Raw genomic sequence first — 23,923 nt, forward strand, 5'->3', positions numbered from 1 at the left:
TCTTCCAACCGCTGTGGCCTTTCTGCTGCTCCGGCCACCCGCCCCAGCCGGACCCGCCCCGCCCAGCTTCTGGATAAGCCCCTCCCTCAGGCCGGCAAGCCCCGCCCCTCGGACCTTAGCGGGTCCTGCCCCTGATGAAGAGGTTTTTCAGGTGTGGGGAGTCCTTCCTCGGTTCCTCCTGGACTTGAGCATGTCGTGTTTGCAGGGCTAGACTCCAGAAGAGAACCTAAGGGAGATTTGGACCCGAGCATCAAGGGCACAGTAGGGAAGTGGAGGTTGGTCGCCTCCGCAGAAGTCCATCCCAGGCCGCAGGGCCTTTATCCTAATGGCCAGTTGACATGTATGTCTCCCCCACTAGATTCTAAGCTTCTGGGTAGGCTCCTCCCTCAGGCCTACAAGACCCGCCCCTGTGCTGTTCAACAGTGGATAGAGCAAGGAATTTGTTCTTTCAAACTGGAAGGAAGTCAGAGGATCTCAGTGGAGAGAAGCTTGGGTGTGGCACAGAGGTGATGACCAATTAATACTTGAATAGACCAAGAAGAGGAGGCCGCTGGGGTCATTCTAGGGAAGGAACGACTGGCAAAAGATGTGCCTAGAGCTGCACGTGTGAGCTTGGGAGAGTGGGAATAGGGCCGGAGACTGTTCCTCCGGCCCCTGAGACCCCCTGTCCATTCAGCATTTATATCTGCAGTATGTCTCCCATTTTTTCTTCTCGTAGTACTCAGTAAACGTTTGTCCAATAGATGACCCTCTGCCTCATTTATGCACGAATACAGCAAATACTTATCAAGCTGCATTACGCCAGGTACTATGACAAATCCTGGAGCTCTAATGATGAGCAAAACAGACGTGTTCCCTGCCTTCATGAAGCTTATAGTCAAGGAAGTAGGAGAGCAAGGTTTTACACACACACACACACACACACACACACTGCAAAACTACACGGTGCTTTGAGAGCATCTAATAGAGGACTTGCTTGGTTTTTTTGAGGAGGTGGGGGAGAGAGGCTAGGGAAAGTTGAAATCTGAATGGTGAATAGAATGAGCAGAGGACAGGGCAAGGGATAAGGACAGTGTAACTTGCAGTGTTTGTGGGAAGGTCCTGACCCTCCCAACCCAATCCTCATTAATTCCATAATCCTGGCTCCCAAATTTTGAATTTTTTTTATTGGTATCAGTGCCTTTTACTCTCTCTCTCTCCAAGTTTAGGTTCTCCTAATCCCAGATTATCCATGTCCAACAACCCCGAGATGTGCCACAGATACTGAGAGCTCTGACACATTTCTTTTGTAAATTAAAAGCTATTTTAAAATAGAGGCCTGTTGTGAAAATTCAAACAGCACCAATGTAGAAAGTAAAAGTCCCCATCATATGCTATCTCGTACTTCAGAAGGAACTGCTCTTTATGGCTGGCACACAGATCTTTCCAGACCTCTTTCTATGTCTTTGTATACTTGTGTTATATATTGTACATACAATTGTTTTTTAAAAATATATTTTATTGATTTTTTACAGAGAGGAAGGGAGAGAGATAGAGAATTAGAAAGATCGATGAGGGAGAAACATCGATCAGCTGCCTCCTGCACACCCCCTACTGGGGATGTGCCCACAACCAAGGTACATGCCCTTGACCGGAATCGAACCTGGGACCCTTCAGTCCACAGGCCGACACCCTATCCACTGAGCCAAACCGGTTAGGGCCATACAATTCTTTTTTTGCAAAAATAAGATAGTACAATATATTTTATAGTTGATTTTTCTTTCTAGTTAGTATGTATGGAAACCTTTTCAATAAATCTGCCATTTTCTTTTTAATGGCTGCTGATATTCTGTTTAACCATCACTAATTTAAACAATCTCTTATCAATCCACATGTAGGTTATTTTCCCATGTTTGGTTACCATGTGATGAACCTATATTTGAATTTCAGCTATGAACTCTAAATAGATATTATTTTAGGGCCAGTACTTACCACAGGCAGTTCATGGGGATTCTGAAGTTCTAATTTCTAAGCTCCCAGACTGAATACATGAGAATAGTCTGTGTAGATTTTTTTAGCCAGGGAATTTTTAACATATATATATATTTCAGAGATGAAGGGAAAAGAGGGAGGGAGAGATAGAAACATCCGCACAGTGGAAATAAATGCCTGTGTGCATTTACTGAGCCCATCTCCCCACTGGGGAATTGAGCCCGCAACCCAGGCGTGTGCCCTGACTGGTAATGGAACTGTGACCTCCTGGTTCATAGGTCAGTGCTCAACCACTGTGCCATACTGGCCGGACTAGCCAGGGAATTTTTGAAAAGACTCAGGACATAAGAAAAATATTGTAAGTTATGTTTGGCCTTTAATTCTTAGGCGATTCCTTAGAAACACTAATAATACTTTCTTTTTGTTTTCATCCTTACCCGAGGAGTGAGGATTTTTTTTCCCCATTGATTTTTAGAGAGACTGGAAGGGAGAGGGGAGGAGGAGGAGGAGGAGAGAGAGAAACATTGATATGAGAGAGACACATCAATTAGTTTCCTCCCACACTCGCCCCCGATGACCGGGTGCAGGGATCATACCTACCCTTGACTGGGAATCGAACCCTCGGCGCTCTGGTGCACAGGCCGATGCTCTAACCACTGAGAACACTGGCCAGGGCACTGATAATACCTTTTGTTTTCAATAGCCTAAGTTGTTGCTTTTGGTGCCAAGCCTCAAAAATCTACTTTTCTACTACCTTACTACGTAGATTCACTCTCTGCTCCCTTCTTAGGTATTCTCTCTATTTCATACCAGATGAAACTATACTTCTCTGATAGGGTAGAGTCTAGGTCAGCCGTGGGCAAACTACGGCCCGCGGGCCGGATCCGGCCCGTTTGAAATGAATAAAACTAAAAAAAAAAAGACCGTACCCTTTTATGTAATGATGTTTACTTTGAATTTATATTAGTTCACACAAACACTCCATCCATGCTTTTGTTCCGGCCCTCCGGTCCAGTTTAAGAACCCATTGTGGCCCTCGAGTCAAAAAGTTTGCCCACCCCTGGTCTAGGTTGTCAGGGGTTTCTAGATAAGAAAGTGCCTCCCTTTACCTTTGTGCCTCTAGAACGTGGTAGATTAATTCACTTATCCTCTTGACCGTCCTAACCTTTGGGTTTTTTTGCAGGTGAGTTGCGGAATCTACGGGAGGAGATTTCCCTGTTAGAGCGTGAGAAAGAATGTGAACTTAAGGAGATAGAACGGGAGTTGCATTTGGCCCATGCGGAGATCAAGAATCTGCGACAAGCCGCAGATGATTCTGCGACTGAACATGAGAGTGACATAGCATCCCTGCAGGAGGACCTCTGCCGGATGCAAAGTGAACTTGATGAATTGGAGCGTGTTCGGAACGAGTATGAGCTGGAGATCACCTCCCTCCGTGCAGAAATGGAAATGAAGACCTCTGACTCATCTAATAGTTATACTCCCTCAGATTACTCTGAGCTGCAAGGTATGAGAGTGCAAGCCCTTCTCCTGGTCTGTCAGTAAAGTCAAGCGGAGGGAGATAGTGTGCAAGAAGATGTTGGAAGGTGGTCTTAGATAATGAATTGGGAAACTCTAGAAAAAACCTCCAGGTTGAATTCAAGACTATAAAGGGAGAAAAACTTACCCAGAGTCCCACAGCCAGTCCATCAGGGTGTGAGAAATAGTACCATGGAGATGTGCCCGGAGAACTCTTTCTCAGAGAGCCATCTGGTGTTTGTCGATTTGACTCGGCTGAAGCCCTTCCTGGGGAGGACAGTTCTAGGTGGGAGTACGGGGCCGCCACCCTGGGAAACGCTTCCTGCTGCTCCGGCATCATGGCACTGTGCCTGGACTGCTTCCTGGGGGGTGGGGGGCAGGGAGAGGGGGTCCTCCAGTCCTGCTCCCAGACCCTGAGATGCTAATTGTTAGGCTCCTTTAGCCCTCCCCAGAGTAGAAGCTTTGGGGGCAAAAAGTCAGAGCACAAGCTGGAGACGAAGGGAGGTTATTTCTAATAAAACACGATGTACTCAGAAGCTCAGAGCTCAAAAGCGTTCAGACAGTGAGTCTCCAAGCTAGTTGCTAGGAGGCATGACATCAGAGAGTTTGCCTTTATTCTGAGGCTAGGATTGATGATCTGGGTATAAGGGAGGCCTTATATTAGGCCAGGTCAAGCAGAGGCAAATCAACAAGGAATCAAAGAAGTGCAAGGTTTCCCAGCTGTAACAAGCCCCTCAGAAGAGCCTTTGGATTGGTGATGCTAGGAGAGGCAGACAGCCCAGTGGGAAGGCCCGGGCTGGACTTACACAGACTTCAGTTCAGCATCTCAGCTCCACTGAGTAACAGAGTGAACTTAGTCTCAGAATGATCTCTCTGAACCTCTGTTTCCATTTATATAAAAAGTGGTTAATAAAAAGAGGAGCTATTCAGTCATCAGCTAGATGAGATCCTGAAACAGGAAAAGGACTTGAGGGAAAATGTAGATAAATATGAATAAAGTATAGAGTTTAGTTCATATACCAACCTTGATTTCTTAGTCATGACAAATGGACCCATTGTCTGATATTAACAGTAGGGAAAACTAGATGAGAACTCTTCCAGGGAATTCTGCATTCTTTGCAACTTTTCTATAAGTCTAAAACTATTCTAAAATTTAAGGTTTATTTAGAAAAGAAAATTTACAGGGCTTTTCTGGGGATTAAATGAAATGCCTAACATGTTGAAAGCACTCACACACTAACTAAAACCAAGGCTGAAACCATCAAGTCTATTGTTTAACACATGGTTGGTTTTCATAAAAGATTAGTTTCCTTCCTTCCTTCTGTGGTAATTTGCAGTATTTCAAGGACTTTGCTACATAGATCAGGACTTCTGATTGGAATACACATTAGAAGTAAATTTCAGGGTGTTGAAGCTGACGGTAGTTAAGACACTTTTTAAATATCAGTAGAATTAATATTCTAAGAGAAATAATTTTTTTTTTAATTCTCACCTGAGGATATTTTTCCATTGATTTTTAGAGAGAGTGGAAGAGAGAGGGAAAGAGAGAAATGTCGACGTGAGAGAAACATCAATTGGTTGCCTCCTGCATGGGCTCTGGCCAGGGCCCAGGCCGGGGAGGAGCCTGCAACCAAGGTACAGGCCCTTGACCAGAATCGAGCCTGGGACCCTTCGATTTGCAGGCTGACGCTCTATCCACTGAGCCATATTGGCTAGGGCAAGAAATAATTCTTAATCATGAAGAAACAAAACAGATATGGGTATGTATCATAGCAGCATTGAGGGTGATATGTGGGTCTGGTTGGGATGTGTCCTTCTGATAGCAGATAAAAGATCATTAGAAAGAATTCTTGACCACATGCAGGCCAGTGTATTTGGTGTGGTGATAAAGGAAGTTAAAGGACCTTCAGGATGCCTGGATTGTCTCTGAAAGGCCAAGACCGGCAGTGTGACACCTGGTAGTTCACATCTCCCAGTGTTTTGTACTAAAAGTGAGGTAATCAAACAGTTCAATGGAAACTTAATTTTTAAAAATATTTTTATTGATTTCAGAGAGGAAGGGAGGGGGAAAGAGAGATAGAAACATCGATGATGAGAGAGAATTATTGATCAGCTGCCTCCTGCATGTCCTCTACTGGGGATCGAGCCTTCAACCCAGGCATGTGTCCTGATCGGGAATCGAACCGTGACCTCCTGGTTCATAGGTTAATGCTCAACCACTGAACCATGTCAACTGGTCTCAATGAAAACTTTATTTTTATTTATTTTTTTAAAAATATATTTTATTGAGTTCTTACAGAGAGGAAGGGAGAGAGAGAGAAAGTTAGAAACATCGATGAGAGAGAAACATCGATCAGCTGCCTCCTGCACATCTCCTACTGGGGATGTGCCTGCAACCCAGGTACATGCCCTTGACCGGAATCGAACCTGGAACCTTTCAGTCCACAAGCCGACGCTCTATCCACTGAGCCAAACCGGTTTCGGCTCAATGAAAACTTTAAATACAAAAAAACCCCAAACAATTAAACCATCACAGCCTAGCCATTTTGGCTTAGTGGGTAGAGTGTCAGCCTGAGGATGAAAGGGTCCCTGGTTCGATTCCGGTCAATGGCACGTATCTCTATCTCGGTTGCAGGCTCCTCCTCGGCCTGGGCCCTGGTCAGGGCTCGTGCAGGAGGCAACCAATCGATGTGTTGCTCTCACATAGATATTTCTCTGTCTTTCTCTCTCTCTTGCACTCTCTCTAAAAATCAGTGGAAAAATATCCTTGGGTGAGGATTTTTTAAAAATTAAAAAAAAAAATCCCAAGATTTTAGGAGTCTTGATTGGGGTTTTGAAGGGGCACACAGGACAAATCTGGGAAGATGAGAAGAAGGGCAGCTCTTGAAAGAGCACAGAGGGCCTCTGCAGGGTGGACTTCTCTGGGCCCTGTCTTCGAAGCCTCTGCATGTGATATCTCTTCTGTCTCTAGAAAAAGAGGAGCCGATCAGCCTTCTGCTACCAGGTTTCCAGGCAGGAAAACGGGGGGCTGGTCATCAGTGCTTCCTCCCTAGGACCTCACCTCTCTCTCATCTTGTCCTCTGCAGAGGAATTGCAGCAACTGCGGGAACGCTACCGCTTCCTGAATGAGGAGTACCGGGTCCTGCAGGAGAGCAACAGCAGCCTCTCAGGGCAGCTGGCAGATCTGGAGAGTGAGAGGTACAGCCGGGAGGCGAGTGGGACCGTGGAGGACTGGGCTTCTCCCCGCGTAGAACTGCTGCTGGAGGCAGATGCCAGGCTCTCGCACGTCCCTCTCCTCCGGGAGATCTGGTCTTTCCCGTGGTGTCCAAAGGACATGGACACTGCCTAGAAGAGGCATGGGGACCCAGCTCAGTGTCTGGGACTAGAGTTGATTGACTTCAGAAGTTTAGTTTTCTTCTATTCGAGGCATTAGGGGCTGGTTGGCCGGGCCCTACAGTTGCTCAGAAGTGATCCCTTTGTTGTCCACACGGACTTGATTCAGTCTGATGTCCTCTCTCTTGGAGCTGACTTTGACATCAGAGCCAGGCTCAAGCTCAACTGGACTGGACGCTTAGGGCCTCCCAGAGACAAACAGCTTTGAAGGTTGAGGTGCTGGGGGTGTTGTGCCCTTCTAAGTGTGTGTTTTTTTTTTGAGAGAGAGAAATCACAATAAGAGGCTCCTTACCATTTTTTGCCTAAAACAAAGACATCAGGACCAAGCACCGTTGGCAGGTGATTCTAGGCAGAGTTCTCTCCCAAACATGTCTCTGGGGTTCTGGATTGCAGGACACGAAGAGCAACAGAAAAGTGGCTGGAGTCCCAAACGCTAAGGAGTTTGATGTCAACAGAGTGTCAGACTGTAGAAATGGATTTCCTAGAACCTCATCCGGAAACCCATTCGTTGCGACAGCAGCTGCTGGGAGCTGAGGAACAGCTATGTGACATGCAGAGCAAGGTAGGGGGATGCAGGCCCTTTCCGTTGTCCCTCTTGTACCTTCTCCGGGCCTGTGTGAGAAACATCTCCTTAGACACAGGACAGAGTTGACGAAGGCGGCGTGCGCTATGGCAGGAGATAGTACTCTGGGGTCTCGCTTGCCTGATGTAAATAGTCTTCCAGGCCTGCCCTGGAGTGACTTGTAGTAAGCCGCCTTCCTGTGTTGCTTCCCACAGTGTAAGGAATTGAGCTGTGAGTTGCAAGAGCTACATCTTCATCGCCAGACCAGTGAGGAGGAGCAGAGGCGGCTGCAGAGGGAGCTCAAGTGCGCACAGAACGAGGTGCTTCGGTGTCAGACTTCCCAACACGCCGCCCAGGTAAACACTGCCAGGAAGGGAGTTTGGGGAGGGCAGAAGGGCCTCCATGGAGTCGCCGCTTCCTTTCAGGAGGATGAACGCAGAGCAAGGCTGTGCTCTGCTGACTCTTGCCCTGCCACCAGGGGTAGAGTCTATCCAAGACCAATTGGAGAGGTCACCTAGCCTTGCATCCTAGAAATGGTAGTCATCACTGAGTGTCTGCCTCAGAGAAGAAACCAGACCAGAGGCCTGCAGGAGCTCCTCAAGATGTCTGCACCCGGAAAAGCGCCAGGCTGGTCTGGAGAGGGGCCTGCTGTTTCTTGAGAGTAACGGTTCCACCCGCATCCTTCCCACCACAGAACGAGGAGCTGAAGAACAGACTCTGTGCCCTGCAGCACAAGTACGATGTTAGCCAGGATGAGCAGACTGAGCTCTTGAAGGAGCAACTCCAACTTCAGGCTGAGCTCCGGCAGCTCAAAGTCACGAAACCCATATGCACAGAAAGCCCAAGTGAGAAGGTAACAGCAACCAGAGGTGAGGGGCAACTTAGGTGCTAGGAGGATTTGGGAAGGTGGATACGAGTGGAGAGTTAAAATAACTCCAGCCACCACCTGTGAGCACCGCAGGTGAACTCAGCCGCCCCCAGCACTGTGTTAGATGAGAGGACAGCCAGTGAGTGGAGGGTAGGGAGGAGTCTGAGAATGACTCAGGCAGAAGAGTGAGTGGGTTGAGGGTCCCGGGGGTACTGCCCAAAGGCCCCTCCGCCGTAGGAGTTACGGTGCCGGCTGCATAGGCTGCAGCTCCAGTACGAGAACCTCTCGTGTGAGAAGGATCACCTGCTGGACGTGCAGCGGCAGCTGCGGGAGGACCTGCGGTACCAGGAGGCCGAGGTGCAGCGCCTCAGAGACATCGAGGGCTATTTCCAAGAGAGCAATGAGAAGGTAAAAGCAGCTCCAGGTGAGGGAGAAGGTGGCCAGGCCGAGCTGCCGTGCGAGGACGGGTGCAGAGGAGGAGCGGGGATGGCAGGAGGTCTGTGGAGGAGCCGTTGGTGAGGGCGGTCAAGTGTTGCTCAGTAGGAAGGTGCTCTCAGCTTCCTTTGATTTTGAATCAGGAAACCAGCCTGTAAAAATGAACCCCTTTACTTTCACCACGCCCCAAATGGAAGCCCAGAGGTCTCTGCATAGAGCCTGTTAGGGCCTTGTCCATCTCAGGAGCCTCAGTGGGATGGAATTGGGACTGGAAAGGACAGGTAGTACTCCCTTTGTCACTGCCTGAGAGGAGAGAGTGCAGCCGCTGCTCCGGGTGATGGCGGGCTGCCTCCCTGCCTCAGAACGCAGAGATGCAGTCCCAGCTGCAGGAGATGAAGCAGCGGTACGAGAACAGCCAGGAGGAGCTGGAGCGGCGGAAGCACATGTACGATCGGCTGGAGCAGGACTTCCTGCTCTGCCAGCATGAGCTGGTACAGCTCAGGACCACCCAGTCCATCCCAGAGGACAAGAGAGAATGTGCTAATAAGGTAATTGTGGTGAAGACAGGTGGGATCTGCTGGGCACTTCCTCTGGAGAAAGGAGGTTAGGGCAAAAGAGGAAGTCATCCATCCACCCAAGGGCAGGATGGGCTCTTGCCCATAATTAGGAGACTAAGTACAGCTGAGTCCCATCACGACTGAGTACAGCGAGGCCGGGAATAGAGGCAGAGCCCCATGCTGTTAACTTTTAAAACAGTTTTCCTTGACCTGAGCCACACCTTAGTAGGATCCGTGTATCTGGATCCAGTCTGAACACTGGAATGCTTGCACGTAATTCCATGTGTAGTGGTATCTTGTTATTTGTGGAGAACATACACATAGGCCTGTATATGTCACTTTTATTGTTAGAACTAGAAAGAGAAGATCTAATTTTCTGAGGCAGATTGCAAATGCTCTTGTCAGATGGCCTGGTCTTGTGCCCAGAACACTGATTGGCTTTAGAAGGGCCGAGGCTTCAGAGTAGTTAAGTCCTCTGAACTTGACTCTTACTCTCTTTAAATTGAACAGAATACTACTCTTACCCACTTCCTTTCAGTAACAGATCCTGTAGTGATAAATAAAGCCTTCCTTACTCATTCTCTCTTTTTATCATAGTGTGTAAAATGCAAGTCACTATCAGTTACCCTGTGTTGAGCGCTTTCAGGATCACTGCTAGGAAATGGAAGGGTGTTGAAGCATGATAGAGAACAGGCCCAGGATTCTCTAAAAGTAGTGGAACAAGTCACATTCAGCCAAAATGCTCATTAGCTCCTGCCACGGCCAACAGCAGGCTGTGTCCCCAGGGAAAGGCCTTCGGGAGACACAGAATGGGGGAGGTTATTTGTGTCACCACCACAGTCCACCTGCCTTTCTGCTCCCAGGCTCACATTCCCCCTCCCCCCATTCCCACTAGACTTAGGAGTGAGGGCATCTGTGCCTCCTCCCTAAGGAAAGGAACCGTATGCTGGCACACGGGGCCAGCTTTTCCTCTAATTATAAAACAGCATTGCGATTAGTCCGATATTAGAAGATTTAGGTTTTTGGAATCATAGGATGATTTCGTTTTCTTAACCCAAATTCAGCAATAGCACATACTTTTCTAAAGATTTTAAAAGATGATTATGAAAACAAAAATGGGGGGTGGGGGATTAGGGAGAAATGAAGTCTTTATTGGTAAGGAGCATACTTAGGAATAAAAGCAAATTGAGGATAATGAGAGCGATAGGGGGTAGAATCCCCAGCAGGGTGAGAAAACAGCGTCTACCAGAGGAAAGGGCCAGAGGAGAGGGAGGCGGCGGGGAATGAAAAGGGAGGGGTGCTGATAACACTCCCGCTCAGAATGCTCTCAGAAGGGACTAATAGAAAAATTTCAGGCACAGCCAAACAGCCAGCCCAAGCAGCCTGCTGGCGTTCCCCACTCGGCATCTAAAATTTGGCGCAGTGTGGCTTGGGATGATCGGTACAGGGTGGGCAACCCCGGTGAATCGGAAGAGGCAGGGGGACACAGAAATGCTCTGCTAGCCACACAGGCAGAGAACTACCTTAGGAGTAACCGCCCGCCCCACCCGCCCACAGTGTGACACACTGCTGTCCAGACTGACAGAATTGCAGGAAAAGTACAAGGCCAGCCAGAAGGAGATGGGGCAGCTGCAGATGGAGCAGTGCGAACTCCTGGAGGACCAGAGGAGGTTGCAGGAGGAGCAGGGCCAGCTGCAAGAAGAGCTGCACAGGCTCACGTTCCCGATACCCAAGTCTGGTCTCCTCCAGAAGGTAAAGGCAGCCAGCGAGTGGCTGCTCACTCTGGAGCAGTGGCTTTGAGAAGCTTCCCAGGTGTGACTGTACTTGAGAAAAAGGAAAGGTGGGGATTAAGATTTTTCTTTCCTTAACCAACCACTCCTTACTTTCTCACCAATTTCAAACCAAAAAATTCAATATAGCTGATTAGGGTTTTACTTTTTTTTTTCTCCTCACCTGAGGATATGTTGTTTTTTTATTGATTGAAGAGAGAGAGAGAGAGAGAGAGAGAGAGAGAGAGAAACACCGATTGGCTGCCTCCTAGATGCGCCCAAACTGAGGATTGAACCCACAAGCCGGGTGCCCTGACCGAGAATCAAACCTGCCTTTCCAGTGTAAGGGATGATGTTCCAACCAGCTGAGCCACCACCGGCCAGGGCTTGGGTTTTATATTTAAAATACATCTTACACTCTGGGAACTGTCCTGCATTTTATATGTAGGTATTTTATCTGTCTGGAGAAAATATACTTGAAAGTACTTTGTAAACTAAACAATACATCCAAACACAAGAGGTCAGTTCTACTCAACTGGCGGATCTCCACAGGACTCCCCCGTCCCAGATGGGGAAACTGCAGAGCCAATCAGGGATGCCTAAGGGGAGGGAGGGTCTCCAGCAGAGGGCTTTGCTTGTGACCACCACAGTCCCTGCCCTTCCTTCCACTCTACCTCGCAGAGTTTCGAGCTACTTACAAAGTTACAAGACCTGTATGAACTACAGCTCCTCTACCAAAGCATGCAGGAAGAGCAGAAACAGCTGATACACAATCAAGAAAATGTGCTAAACGAACAATTAGAGCTGCACAAAGAGCTGCATGTTTTCAAAGACTCCCATTTCCAGGAAGTGTTGGAGAATCCAGAAGGTTCCAAATCACATAAGTGCTCAAAATATGTCCAAGACAAGGTAACCATAGCTAGAGGCAGGGGGACGGTTCTGGGGACAGGAGAGGAAGGGGCTGCACAGAAGGGACAGTGTTAGGAAGGCCTGTGAGGCCAGGAGTCAGGATGAGACTGAAGCCCTGACCTGCCCCAGCCATGACTGCCCATGGGCTGGCTCCTGGGGATGAGCCTTCAGATACGGCCCGAGGACCCACCACGTGCATGCCCAGCCGCCGTCCTGGGAGCACTTAGAACCGGGATGACCCGGAAGTCTGTAATTGCCTGATAATTTGTCTCAATCCCTTTAGCGTCTCGTTTTCCAGATGTATAATATCATTTCAGTGTTTGGATTGCTTGGGACTGACTAAAGGTGTCCTCCTTTTCTCATGAGATGGTTGATAATTGAGAAGTACACTTTTCAGTGGTAAAATCTATAACCTTTTGGTGTTCTACACGAGGCCAGTATGGGGCCATTCCTTTCCAAAGGAAGCGTCCTCGCATGGAGAGTTCTTGCTACTGACCATATGTTTTCATCGCAACATTGGCCAGAACAGCAGCCAGGTTGGGGCGGGGGGGGGCGGGGGGTGTCAGACACCAGCAAGTTGTCTCTGCGGGCTCACTGGTGGAGATTTCCATTTAAGCCTTTCAGAAGGTTTGGGGGGTGAATTTGGCCTGAGGGCTCAGTGAGAGCAAGGAAGAGCAGATAGACTGTTCCACTTTGGGCAAAATGAATTAATTCAGATATTAGCCTGGACAGGGAGATCAGGGGATAGCAGGAGTCCAAACTGAGATTTGGTCAGATTCCAGGGCCATCAGATTTCCGCATAGATAACACAGAGACCAAGAACCAGGTATGAAATGTTTCCTCAATCAGATCTCGTCCTGGGCATCAGTAGCCAAGAAGCCAGGCCCAGAGGGCCAGGGAACATTCTCTGAGTCCAGATTGAGAATTGGGGCAGGAGGGGCAGGGACTCAGTGAGACCTTGATCCCCTCTTCTGAGGAATGCTCATATTCCAGGCCAGGCTGGTTTTAGAGCAAGGGGTGGGTACTGAGTCCAAAGGCCAGGATGATGGTACACCTGACTGAGAAGAAGGCAGGTGTTCTCGAGCCCCCTCAGCACTGCTCCAAGGAGAGAGGGATGAGTGCAGAAACAACAGAATCGGGAACCCGGAAACACTGGAGTATCTTCCCTGGGGACATTTTCCCCATGAGCAAGACACTGACCCATGCCAGTACCCGTAGGCTAAGTTGGCAGCCTAGGCTGTCCTGAGACTGGAGTGAAGGTGTGCAGTTCTCTAAAGTGTGCTCAGACCTCTGCGCCAGGAGGGGTGCAGCTCGGACTGCAGTGTTAGAGTAACGATGTGTCTCCCACCCACTCCCGGCAGTCCAAGATGATCGCGTCCCACATGCAGACTCTGCAGAACCTGTACGAGACCAGCCAGACCGAGCAGGAGCTGCAGCAGCAGGAGCATGGCCGGCTCCTAGAGGAGCGGAAGAGGCTGCAGGCCGACTTGCAGCTCTGCCTGGAAGAAATGCAGTTGCTCCAAGCCCGGTCCCCTTCTATAAAAAGAAGCCTTGAGTCCTACAAGAAGAGTTATGGTAGCAGCATTGACTGCAGCGAGGGCCTCGGGAGCCCCCAGAGCAGTGAGGAGAACTTTCTCAAGAGCTATGCCAGCGACACCAGTACCAGTGAGACCTATCTGAAGAGTTACCGCACCAGCAGCAGCAGCAGCGTCATCACCGTTAAGAAGACCAGCGGCAGTAGCTCTGACACCTGTTATAATAAGAGTTATGTCAGCAGCACTGACGATGAACCTGCTGAGCCTGAAGATCTAGAGGTAAAAGTAGCCAGCTGACACACAGACAGGGAGAGAAGGTTCTGATCTTATTAAGGAAGGGCCTAGCAGAGCGGGTGGAGGGCAGGTGCTCCCCAGGGTGCCGTCATTCCTCCCCGCCCTCCACAGAGCTTTGAAGACATGGTTGCCGAGGTGCTGGTCAAGCTGCAGGGAGTGCAGGCCATGTACGAGCTCAGCCAGGACGAGCACAGCCTGCTGCAGGAGCGGATGGGGACGCTCCTGGACCAGCAGAAGGAGCTGAAGGAAGAGCTGGATGCCTGTGAAAAGGAGTTCAAGGAGTGCTGCGAGGGCCTTGAGAAGCCTGTTGCCTCCCCCTGTGACAAGAATGAGGTAACTGCTCTCAGGGAGGCAGGGGTTCTTGGAGGAGTCCCTAGAGCCGAGGAGGTCGGAGCCATTTCAGAGAGGCTGAGGAGAGAGGGACAGGCTCGCTGCGGCTCTGTGTAGTTGCCGCCTTCCCGGTCAGACGGACACAGAGGGCACTGAGGCCCAGGAGGCCGGCAGTCTGCTGCGTCACTGATGGACATTTCTCAGGTACCCACCGTGCTGGATTTACTGATCTTCAAGACTCGGAATTTTTTTCCCCCTCTACCACTTCTGTTCTCTTGTTTGCACTATTCCCTGGAGCACTTCTGTCCAGTTGTATTTTTTCACCTGCCAATGTTCTTTAGTTAGTTTGCATGTATTTGTCTTGTCTCTTCAACTAGATTGTAAGCACCTCAAGGACAGGGCCCCGCCTCCTCTGGATCTGTCCTAATGCCAAGAAGAGTGCTCTGCACCCCTGGCAATGGGACAGAAAGTGTTGTCTCTGAGCAAGAGCAGCCCGCAATCCAGCAGGGTCGCTGGGTATGCAGGGGAGAGGGTCAGAGAGCAGACCCCTGGGCCTTGGTTGGCTAGTGTTGATGCCTACCAAGGAGACCCTGCTGTGCTGCCAGAAGTCAGGGAAGACAGACCGGAGGTTAGGGAGCAGGATTGGGAATTGCCGCTCTTTCCATGGCGAAGTGCAGGTGCCCAGGTGCACTCTCAGGTGTCCAACACAGTTCCTTCGGTGATCGTACCAGTAGAGATAGTTTGGGTGAAGTAGGAGTTCCCATCAAAAGTCATAATGGAATAAAGTCCGAGGTTCAGGAGGGGTAGCCCTATAGTTTATTCTCCAGATGGGTCACAGTAAAAATATTTAAATCATCTTTTGGTCATGTTAGATGTAAACCATCAGGTGCCTCCAGTGAGGGAAGAGTTCTTTGTAAAACTGCTTTAGAGGCTCATTTCCCACAGTTTGAGGTTTTCTTTCTGTTTTAATAACATGTCCCGTGTCATTAAGTGGGGCTGAGATTTGAACCCAGGCAGCCTGGTTCCAGAGCCCACACTACACTCTCTGTCATGATGTTCTGCTGCTAACTTCCCCACGTGCTCCCGCAGGGATAGTTCTGAGCCAGCGACCCGGCAGGGCCCAGGTGGACTGCGTAGGCCGGGCTGTGGGTAACTGGCTCCACTGCCCACAGATCAAAGAGCTGCAGGCCAAGCTGCGGGAGCTGCAGCTGCAGTACCAGGCCAGCATGGACGAGCAGGGCCGGCTTTTGGCAGAGCAGGAGCAGTTGGAGGGGCAGCTGCAGTGCTGCCAGGAAGAGCTTCGCCAGCTCAAAGAGAAGCGGTCGTCCTCTGCTACCAACGGAAAGAATGCCACTAAGAACGTGAATAAGAATGCCAGTGGGGTTAAAATTAAAAAGGTGTCCAAGGCAAGCCTGGGGAGTTCTGAGAGCAGGCAGGTGAGTAGTAACCTATGTAGCCAGAAGCAGAAAGGTAGATAAGATCCTGGGAAGAAAAATCACCTCCCACCATTCTGACCAAGTGAAGTATCAGTAGAGAGGTTTCTGGGGTCTCGAAGGTATTTAGAGCAGATCCATATTGGTGCCAATTTGATGTGCTCCCTCTTCCTGCGAAGTTAAGGCGAGAGTAGCGTGCAGACCACTCGTGTGGAGGTACAGCCAGCCCCAAAGGACCACAGCGGCCTCCGTTAACCCAGCCCAATCTCCTGGGGCCCCTGTGCTTCCTGGGTCACATGCTCAAGAGAAGAACCAAATGGACGAAAAGAGAGGAATTTATTCAAAGTAGTTATACACACATAAGTGAAAGAGGAGTGGGTAAGATAGGAGTCACTATGCAGGGGTAGAAAGAGCAGGCCAGGTGAGAGCTCAAGAACCTTTAGCGCTGGCAGCTGTCTAATGGCTGGTGGCCGGATAGACGGACGGTCTAGAGAGGCTGGAAGTGACTGCCCTCCACGCTGAGGGTAGGGATCTTGGCAGGTAACAGCATCCCCCATCCTGCCCCACCTCCGCCCGCAGAACGTGGACGTAGTGCTGTACTACAAGGCCAGCAACCAAGATGCAGTTAATCTACCAAAAGAGGAGAAGGAGGAAAATGGAGAACCAAAGGAGGAGGCCTGGGATGAACTAGTTTCTGAGCCCCCAGCTCCCATAGAAATGGAGCCCACAGAAGATGGGGAGGAGGGATTTGAAGAGTCCCAAGACCAGGAGGGTAAGGAAGAAGACAAACAAGATGAGGACAACAACCCTTGCCCTGAAGCGTCCAAGGAAAACCCCCTTGAGAGCAGAAAGGTAACCGCCGCCAAAGGCCGGATCGTGTGGGAAATGGGTCCTTGGGCTCAGATGCCCTGTGTTCAGGGTGACCCAGCCCAGGATGGACTTCTACAGGAGTAGAGGCCAGTGAGCTCGGAGGCAGGGCACTCGGGGGAAGCGGAGATGGAGACGGGATTGGAGAGAATGGTCTCTCTGTGGGAAATGGCAGCTTAAACCAATTTGCTGTGGAACTGTATTGCAAAGACCACCTTTGCTGGGAACCAGGGTGGGGTTACTGGAATTCTATCTCTTCATTTATGTGGTAGCATGTTACGTATGCAGAGGGTGCTCCCCCTGCCTTAGTGCATTAGTGCACTAGGGATGCTGACAGTGCAAGGCCTTCTGTCAGCAGGGCAGTCATTCAGTCCCCATTTCCCACGGTGCCCTTTAAGTTTGACCTTTGCCATTAGGAGAGGGTGGAGGGCTGGTGTCACCCACTGGGCTCTGTATATTATAAGGTGTCAGGGTGGGGGCCTGGAGTGATCAGAAGTGACAGAATATTTCACTCTGGAGACCAAACAGTTCCCTGACCCTTTAGCTGCTGGATCTTAAGAGGTTGGAGTGGGAGTATCCTGAGTCATTTCCCCACAAAATATAAAAGTATTTCTGTATGTTAATAACTAGTTCATCTGTACAGGTATGTACCCGCTGAACTCCTGCCCTGGTTGAGGTTAACTGGGGGCTCTGGCTCCCTGAAGAGTTTGAGTACTTCCGGAATAAGTCCAGGTTCTTTCTGTCCCTCTAAACACAGGGAAAGAAAATAAGTCTCTTGTGGTGGGGTGCCCCGTCCACTGGAAGGCTCTCTGGGATTTTCTGGCAGGCCGACCTGCAGCACGCCCGGCTGAGGACCCAGCATACAGTCCTTGTTTCCGGGGCAGCCCGTTGCTGAGGATGGGCAGTGGGAGAACTGCAGCCTCTATCCCGGTGTGGGTGTCGTATTTCTTTGAATTCATGGCATTCCACCAGGTGCTGGTTTAGAGCCTCAGAGATTTCCTGGCCTTGGGTGCCATATTTCTCAATGCCAGGCCTGATATTTTCAAAGTCAAGCACTTGCTGTGGAGGTGGCCCTTTGGCCCAGGGGGTCCTGTCTCTTTCGCCGGCAGCTCTGTTGGCATCTGTGTTATCGCCTGCAAACACAGTTTGTCTCTGGAAGATTGTTGCCGGCAAAGAACTGGCCCTTCTCCATTTGCTGGCTTGTTTTAATGCATTTTGTCTCATAACCACAGCATTACACTCGTAGGGGATGCGAGGGACCAGAGCCCAGAACACTTAGAGAGTTGGTGGAAAACAGCCAGAACAAGGGGCTGACAAAGGGACAGGTGGCCTGGCAAGAGACGGGCTCTTCCTAGGGTGACAAAGTATACATCCTTCTCATCTGGAGAGCCCAGCTTTCCGCCTTGGAGCTTCAGTTTTCCACAGTCACTGACCCACAGGAAAGGTCAGGGCGCAGAGCACCCACTTGACTGGTTTAAGAGGGAAATGAAGCCGGAAAGCTGGACTCACCACCTGGTTGACACCTATCCGTATTGAACCTTCTGGAGGCTGCCAGTGGGAAGAACCAGGCCGGGTAGCAGAGAAGAAACCCTGCTGCTCTCGCTGACCAGTTATTTAATCTCTTGATCTCTCTCTCTCTTTTCCCTTTGTTTTCTCATCTTCGTTATCTGTTGAATTCATGTGTTTATGTCTTTTTATGCCACCTTTCTTTCACCTCCTGTCTCTTCTCGCGCTTCTTTCTCGTTTGATATGTTGCAGCCATCCCCTGCCCCCAACCCCCCCATCTTCTCCTTGCCTCTTGTAGGCCTGGTGATCATATCGGCTTTGCTCTGGTGCTGGTGGGCCGAGACGTCGTCCTAACACAGGTACTGGTATTGTGTCTTCTTCGAGGGATCGAGGGAGGGTGCCCTGGCCTCCCCTCTTTTGCTTTTCTCTCAGCGGCTTGCTTCTTGCTTTTGGAAATCTGTGACTTCTTGGAGCATGTCTTTGTAGCACGTAGGGAATCGGATGCCCACTGTGGACATGGTTTGAGCTTCTGTCTTCTGGGAAAAGTTTTGATGATCTCAGCACTGTTGCTACTTCCAAAGCTGCCCAACTACTTCTGATGAGCTGATGTCTGTCTGTAGGGCTGGCCTGGGTGCTCTTTGTTAAGCCCCAGAGCCAAGCACTCACTGTTGTAACTGCCCAGGCTGGCAAAATAAGGACTCGCCACCGCCCCTGTTGGGTGAGAGAGGAGGTCTGAAGAGCTGTGATTCCTGTAGGGTCATGTGTACAAGGGTAGCCTCAATTCATCTTTCAACCTTGGTAAAAATGGAACTGAAACTCCTACCATATTATATACTTTCTACTGAGAAGTTCTCTGATTTGGGGCTTTTGGTCTTCAGAAAAGTCAGAATAGGAATGCCAGGGATTTTTTCCAGTTCTCTCTTTGGGGGCCAAATTCTTTCTCAGCTGGGCTTTCTGGAGAGATGGTACTATATTGGTGAAAAGTTTCCACCAACCAGAGCTGCCAGTGTCTCAGGGAACCAAGGCTGATATATTCTGGGCACCTTCAGTTGGCCAGTCCATGTAATCTGGTACCAACAGGATACCAAATTCAGGAGGCAGAATGTGGCCCAAGGTAAAACCCTAGGGTTCCCCCTGCCTTCGAGAACCATAATCTCTTCTCGGCCTGTTTTAGCTCCTTTCTTATGCTCCCCCTGCCCTCTCTCACCCTCCTTCTCACTTCTCAGTTAGTGGAGTGTAGTTGGCTTAATGCATAGGTTCAGAGTGGCAGCTGAAGCATTTGCTGGTAGCTTTTATCACCATTTCCTCTTTTCTCTTCCCTCCCCACCCCCTCATTCTTCCCCCTCTTCAGCTCTTCTCCTTTTATTTTTTTATTTTTATTTTTTTTATATATTTTATTGATTTTTTACAGAGAGGAAGGGAGAGGGATAGAGAGTTAGAAACATTGATGAGAGAGAAACATCGATCAGCTGCCTCCTGCACACCCCCTAATGGGTATGTGCCCGCAACCAAGGTACATGCCCTTGACCGGAATTGAACCTGGGACCCTTGAGTCCACAGGCCGACGCTCTATCCACTGAGCCAAACCGGTTAGGGCAGCTCTTCTCCTTTTAGGCATTGCACTTACACCCCATAGACAGTCTTCAACTCCTTTAGTGACAAGTCTCTCCCTGTACCCGTTCTTCCCCTATATATGCCTCGATTTCTAAGTCCCTGGGATGAGGCCCAGAGCATTCAGCTATAACCTTTCTCCAGCTCAAACTCAGCCTGGTTCACGCAGAGTGAGAGGAAGGAACTCCTGGTTTAGGGTCCTCTCAGGGGAGCTTGTTGTGCCCAGAGCCTGCTGCACCAAATATGCAGCTCCCCAACCAGGAATCGAGGTAGCGTAGGTACAACCTGCCTGACAAAGTGGTCAGAGAGCTTGGTTGCGTCTGTCTGTGCTTCTTGCAGCTTGGTTCCAGGGAGCAAAATGCATAATCTGAATGTTCGTTTCTTCAAATGTAAGCAAAAGATGGATGATAAAACCTCTGCCTTCCCCACTGAGGGTCAGATGAGTTCATATATGTAAAAGTACTTCACCATGATAAAACACCACATAAATAAAAAGAACATACACTTATATAATGCATACTACGTGCCACGGCTGTCCTAATCACTGTATCTATAGTTACTCATTTAAATCTTACAACAACCCTATTATTAATTTGGTATGTGATAAAACTAAGACACAGAGAGGCGTAGTTATAGAGCCAGGAAATTGTGAATCAGATTCTAAGGACTTAACATTAGCAACAGATAAAATTCCAATCCTGATTTCCCTTATCTCCTCATTTTGAGCCATTTTCCTTGGTTGCTTCCAGGTAATTAGGAAGATACCATACTTCTCTTTATGCAGCCTCCGATCACATTGTTAATCTACTTCATGTATTATAAAACCCCTTTGCATGTTGCATATGCTAAGTGACCCCCCCCCCCATTCTCTACCTGCAGTTGGTTTTGTGGATTCAAGACAGAAATTTTCATTTATCCCTATTAGAGATAAACCACTGATCTAACCTGTGGAGTTTTTTTTTTTTTCCAAGACAGAAATTTTCATTTATCCCTATTAGAGATAATCCACTGATCTAACCTGTGGAGTTTTTTTTTTTTTTTCTAATCTCAACTCTGTTTTCAAAATATTTCCTTTCCCTACCAGCTTGTCATCCTCAGGGGTGACAAGCCCTCCCTCATATTCTCATCCACGTCACAGGTGAGGGCTGAGCCTCTCGAATGTCATCTCACCAGGCTTTTATCCAGCTCATTGGTCACATAACAAATGGTCACACAACAAGCCGTGCTGTCATCCTACTCACTTCCTTCATGTTCTCTCCAAAGATATCATGGAAAACCTTGTCAAACACCTTGATTAAGTCCAGAACATGATTTTCTTGATCTGTGGATTTATTTTTATTTTTTAACTTGAACTTATTGGGGTGACATTGGCTAATAAAATTACACAGGCGTCAGGGGTACGATTCATCTGTGGATCTGTGAATTTAGTGACCCAGTCTGAAAGGAAAGCCTGACATGACTTACCCCTTTGTGATACTCGAACCAGCCCTTTACTCAGCCAGCCTGGAATCTTGCCTGCACCTGGTATAAAGGACGCCAGTTCCCATGCATGGGTTCAGCACTTTGCACCCTTAAAAACCCCAGACTGGCATTTTTAGCAGTGCACATTAGGATGCAAGCATCTGAGCATGTCAGTATTTTTCCTAGCTCCCTTTATGAATTACTCTGTATACCCACCTCCAACATTGTTTTGCTTCTCACTTCACATCTTATGTTCTTTTTAGTAGCTGTTTTTACAAGTATACCAGTAGGAGGTTTTCTTTGCTCTTTATAGTTGGCTTAAAATCCTCTTTTTAGGTTCGTTATTCTCTGAGCAAATGCATTCTTAGCATTGATGGGCTATATTTGCCCTTCCCTAAAACTGTATTTCTGTTATGCCATAGCTTACGACTTAAAACTCAAATTCTGTCTTTCAAGTAATACAGTAAAAAAGTAATAAAATTAGGAACTACTTCCCCGGGTATGTATTTTCTTATTCAGGATGTCATGTTCCCTAAATGGATCAGCAGGATTTGCTGTGGTCAGCAGGGTCTGGCAGCCTCCCAGAGCCAGTGGCCGGCTTCCTTGAATTTCCTTGAGCCACCATCATTCTCCACAAAGGTTTTTGGCTGCCTAGGACCTCATATTTGCCCACACTCCATGGTGTTCTTTCTTCATTTCCTCTCAGTCTTCATATCCTCTTGACTCTGAGTTCATTCTCCAGGAACTAATGAGGTGCAGCTGCTTTTCTTAAAGGCCCACATTTACCCGCATATTTTTGCCATGGTAGCCAACCTCCCTCATTACAACCATTTGGATACTCTAAAGTCTGGCTCCTGAACTTGCTCCTACACACAGGAACTGGGATTCTCACCCTATGGGGCGTGCAAACAAGCAGTCACCTTAGGTGGGACACATAGGGTCGTTCAGGTGTCTAGTGGTGCCAGGACTCAGACCACATTGTCTCCAGCAGTTATCCAGGAGGTAAGGGGGAGTGGGCCATGGTGGTCCTGAGGTGTCTCCAGCACCGGTAGGCAGGGGCTGTCTGGCTTAGGGAAGGGTTCAGCGGGCTGGGCACTCACCATTTGTCTTTGGTCCCCACAGAACATGTTTGGGATGTGGAAGCCTATGGTGTTCTTGGCTCTTGCAGCTGTGGCTCTGTATGTGTTACCCAACCTGCGACGGCAGGAGGCAGAGTTCTGCCTCTTGGAGTGATGGCAGACCTGACCTGGGCCAGCCCTGGGGGCAGATCCCCAATGGCTACTACCCTCGGCTTTGGGCAGGACACACTGTGCCGGAGCCCCACCCATCCACATGTCCCAGTGTCCCCATCTTTTTAGCCTCAGTCACTCAGGCTGAAAAGGCTGCTGGCACCCATCTCCTGCCTTGTGTAAGATCCTGGGTTCCTTGTAATTAAATGTCAACCTAACTACATGAGACTGTGTGGCTTCTGATTTGTTAAATACCTCACAACACAACCAGAACAGAGCTGTTTCCCTTAAACCAGGCACCTCACATAAGGGTCTGACTCCTAAATATGATTTCTCACCCTAGAAATGACCTCAGAAATGAAGCTGGCTCCTGTGCTGCCAACCAAATCACAGATGGATTGGTCTGTACATATCAACACTCTCTCACGGAGCTCATCTGAGCATAGAGAAATGGAGTGAACTGGGTACTTTGTGTGAGGGGGGCCCGGTGACCTGCCCTTAGGTTCTGTGCCCACACCTAGCTATTCGAAAAGAATGCCCTGAGAAGATCTGCGTGTGAGCTTTCCTCGCTTAGTCCTATGACTTCTCAAGGGGTTTGCTCTTAGAGAAAACTTTATTAACCCCTCAGGGCCTGGCAGTAAACAGGCCACACACACAAAAGCTTTACTGAAAAGTTTAATGAAGGGACAACGTCCAGAAGGCAGAGTTGAAGAACTAATAAGGAGTAGTGAAGTCCCCAGGCACCAGCAACAGTGGAAAGTGGCTACCATCCCAGGCCTGAAAAGGGGCCCAGACACACGTGGAGGCCACGGGGATGTGGTCCATGTCAGAGCCACAAATAAAAGGGGGAGTTTGTGTATCCCCGCCTTCTTCCCACCCCCAGGCTCCTGTTGGTACCTCTCATTGGCTGAGCCCTACTAGGAGCCAGAGAGCAGAGGTGTCCCATGTGATGTCATCTTTCAAGGTCAGCCTCCTGGAGTTCAGAGCAGAGCAAAGGATGGCGAATGGGTCTGAGTGGAGACAAGCAGAATGTGAGGATAATTTATGAGTGTCCTTGTTTAACATTCATCCCCGTGGAATGCTTTGATTGGTTGTTCTCATCATGAAGTTTCCATATGAAAACCCTCAAGTGTATTCATAAGACCCCCATGACTACTGGTTTCCTGAGACCCCTCTCTACTTCCTTTTCACCTGATGCCAGAAGAGTCATTCACCCAAATATCCAAAGCAACCTATAGAGCATGTCTGGTGGTAGACACTGCTAAGCACTAAATGAATTCAGCAGTAAGGCCACTTAGAATTTGATTTTAAAATTGTGTGCAGCCCAGAGAATGACAAGGCTGAACTGGGTGGGAATCCATCCCAGCAGCCCCGAGGCCAGTGCTGAAAACAAGACCAGCCCCTATAAACGGAGCCGCACCTAGGCAGATTGACGGCGGTGCCACACGTCCCTTTTGCCTCCCTCTAAATGACTCTTTAAAGATAGCACTGATTTAGGGTGGCCTAGCTTCTAGCTACTCAAAGTGTGGCCCACAGATCAGCATTTAAGCTTGTTGGAAAGGCAGCATCTCAGGCCCCTCAGACATGCAACATAGAACCTGCATTTAAACAAGACCCCCAATTGATTAGTAGGCACAATAAAATTTAAGAAGCACTGCCCTCCGTTGTATTAGAC

The 23,923-nt window shown here is 49.0% G+C and overlaps 1 protein-coding gene across 9 annotated transcripts in view; it reads left to right on the forward strand.

Annotated features, from left to right (window-relative positions):
• CCDC136 (coiled-coil domain containing 136) overlaps nucleotides 1-22,471 on the forward strand; it is a 29,772-nt gene extending 7,301 nt beyond the window's left edge. For 2 of the 9 annotated variants that reach the window (XM_005868922.2, XM_014541831.1), the window contains 15 exons: nucleotides 3,155-3,478; nucleotides 6,576-6,687; nucleotides 7,276-7,444; nucleotides 7,660-7,800; nucleotides 8,139-8,297; nucleotides 8,550-8,720; nucleotides 9,110-9,295; nucleotides 10,862-11,056; nucleotides 11,755-11,982; nucleotides 13,344-13,796; nucleotides 13,923-14,144; nucleotides 15,314-15,577; nucleotides 16,154-16,426; nucleotides 18,200-18,306; nucleotides 22,142-22,225. In XM_005868922.2, the coding sequence (XP_005868984.1) occupies nucleotides 3,155-3,478; nucleotides 6,576-6,687; nucleotides 7,276-7,444; nucleotides 7,660-7,800; nucleotides 8,139-8,297; nucleotides 8,550-8,720; nucleotides 9,110-9,295; nucleotides 10,862-11,056; nucleotides 11,755-11,982; nucleotides 13,344-13,796; nucleotides 13,923-14,144; nucleotides 15,314-15,577; nucleotides 16,154-16,426; nucleotides 18,200-18,301 (2,999 nt within the window). In that variant the 3' untranslated portion in view covers nucleotides 18,302-18,306; nucleotides 22,142-22,225. Of the gene's footprint in view, nucleotides 1-3,154; nucleotides 3,479-6,575; nucleotides 6,688-7,275; nucleotides 7,445-7,659; nucleotides 7,801-8,138; nucleotides 8,298-8,549; nucleotides 8,721-9,109; nucleotides 9,296-10,861; nucleotides 11,057-11,754; nucleotides 11,983-13,343; nucleotides 13,797-13,922; nucleotides 14,145-15,313; nucleotides 15,578-16,153; nucleotides 16,427-18,199; nucleotides 18,307-22,141 lie in introns of those variants that run through there. The other 7 variants (XM_005868921.2, XM_014541829.1, XM_014541827.1 and 4 more) reach the window with 6 other exon arrangements.
• The last annotated feature ends 1,452 nt before the right edge of the window (nucleotides 22,472-23,923 follow it).

Source organism: Myotis brandtii, unplaced genomic scaffold (assembly GCF_000412655.1).
Source record: "Myotis brandtii unplaced genomic scaffold, ASM41265v1 scaffold280, whole genome shotgun sequence".
In the NCBI taxonomy this organism is placed as follows: Eukaryota; Metazoa; Chordata; class Mammalia; order Chiroptera; family Vespertilionidae; genus Myotis; species Myotis brandtii.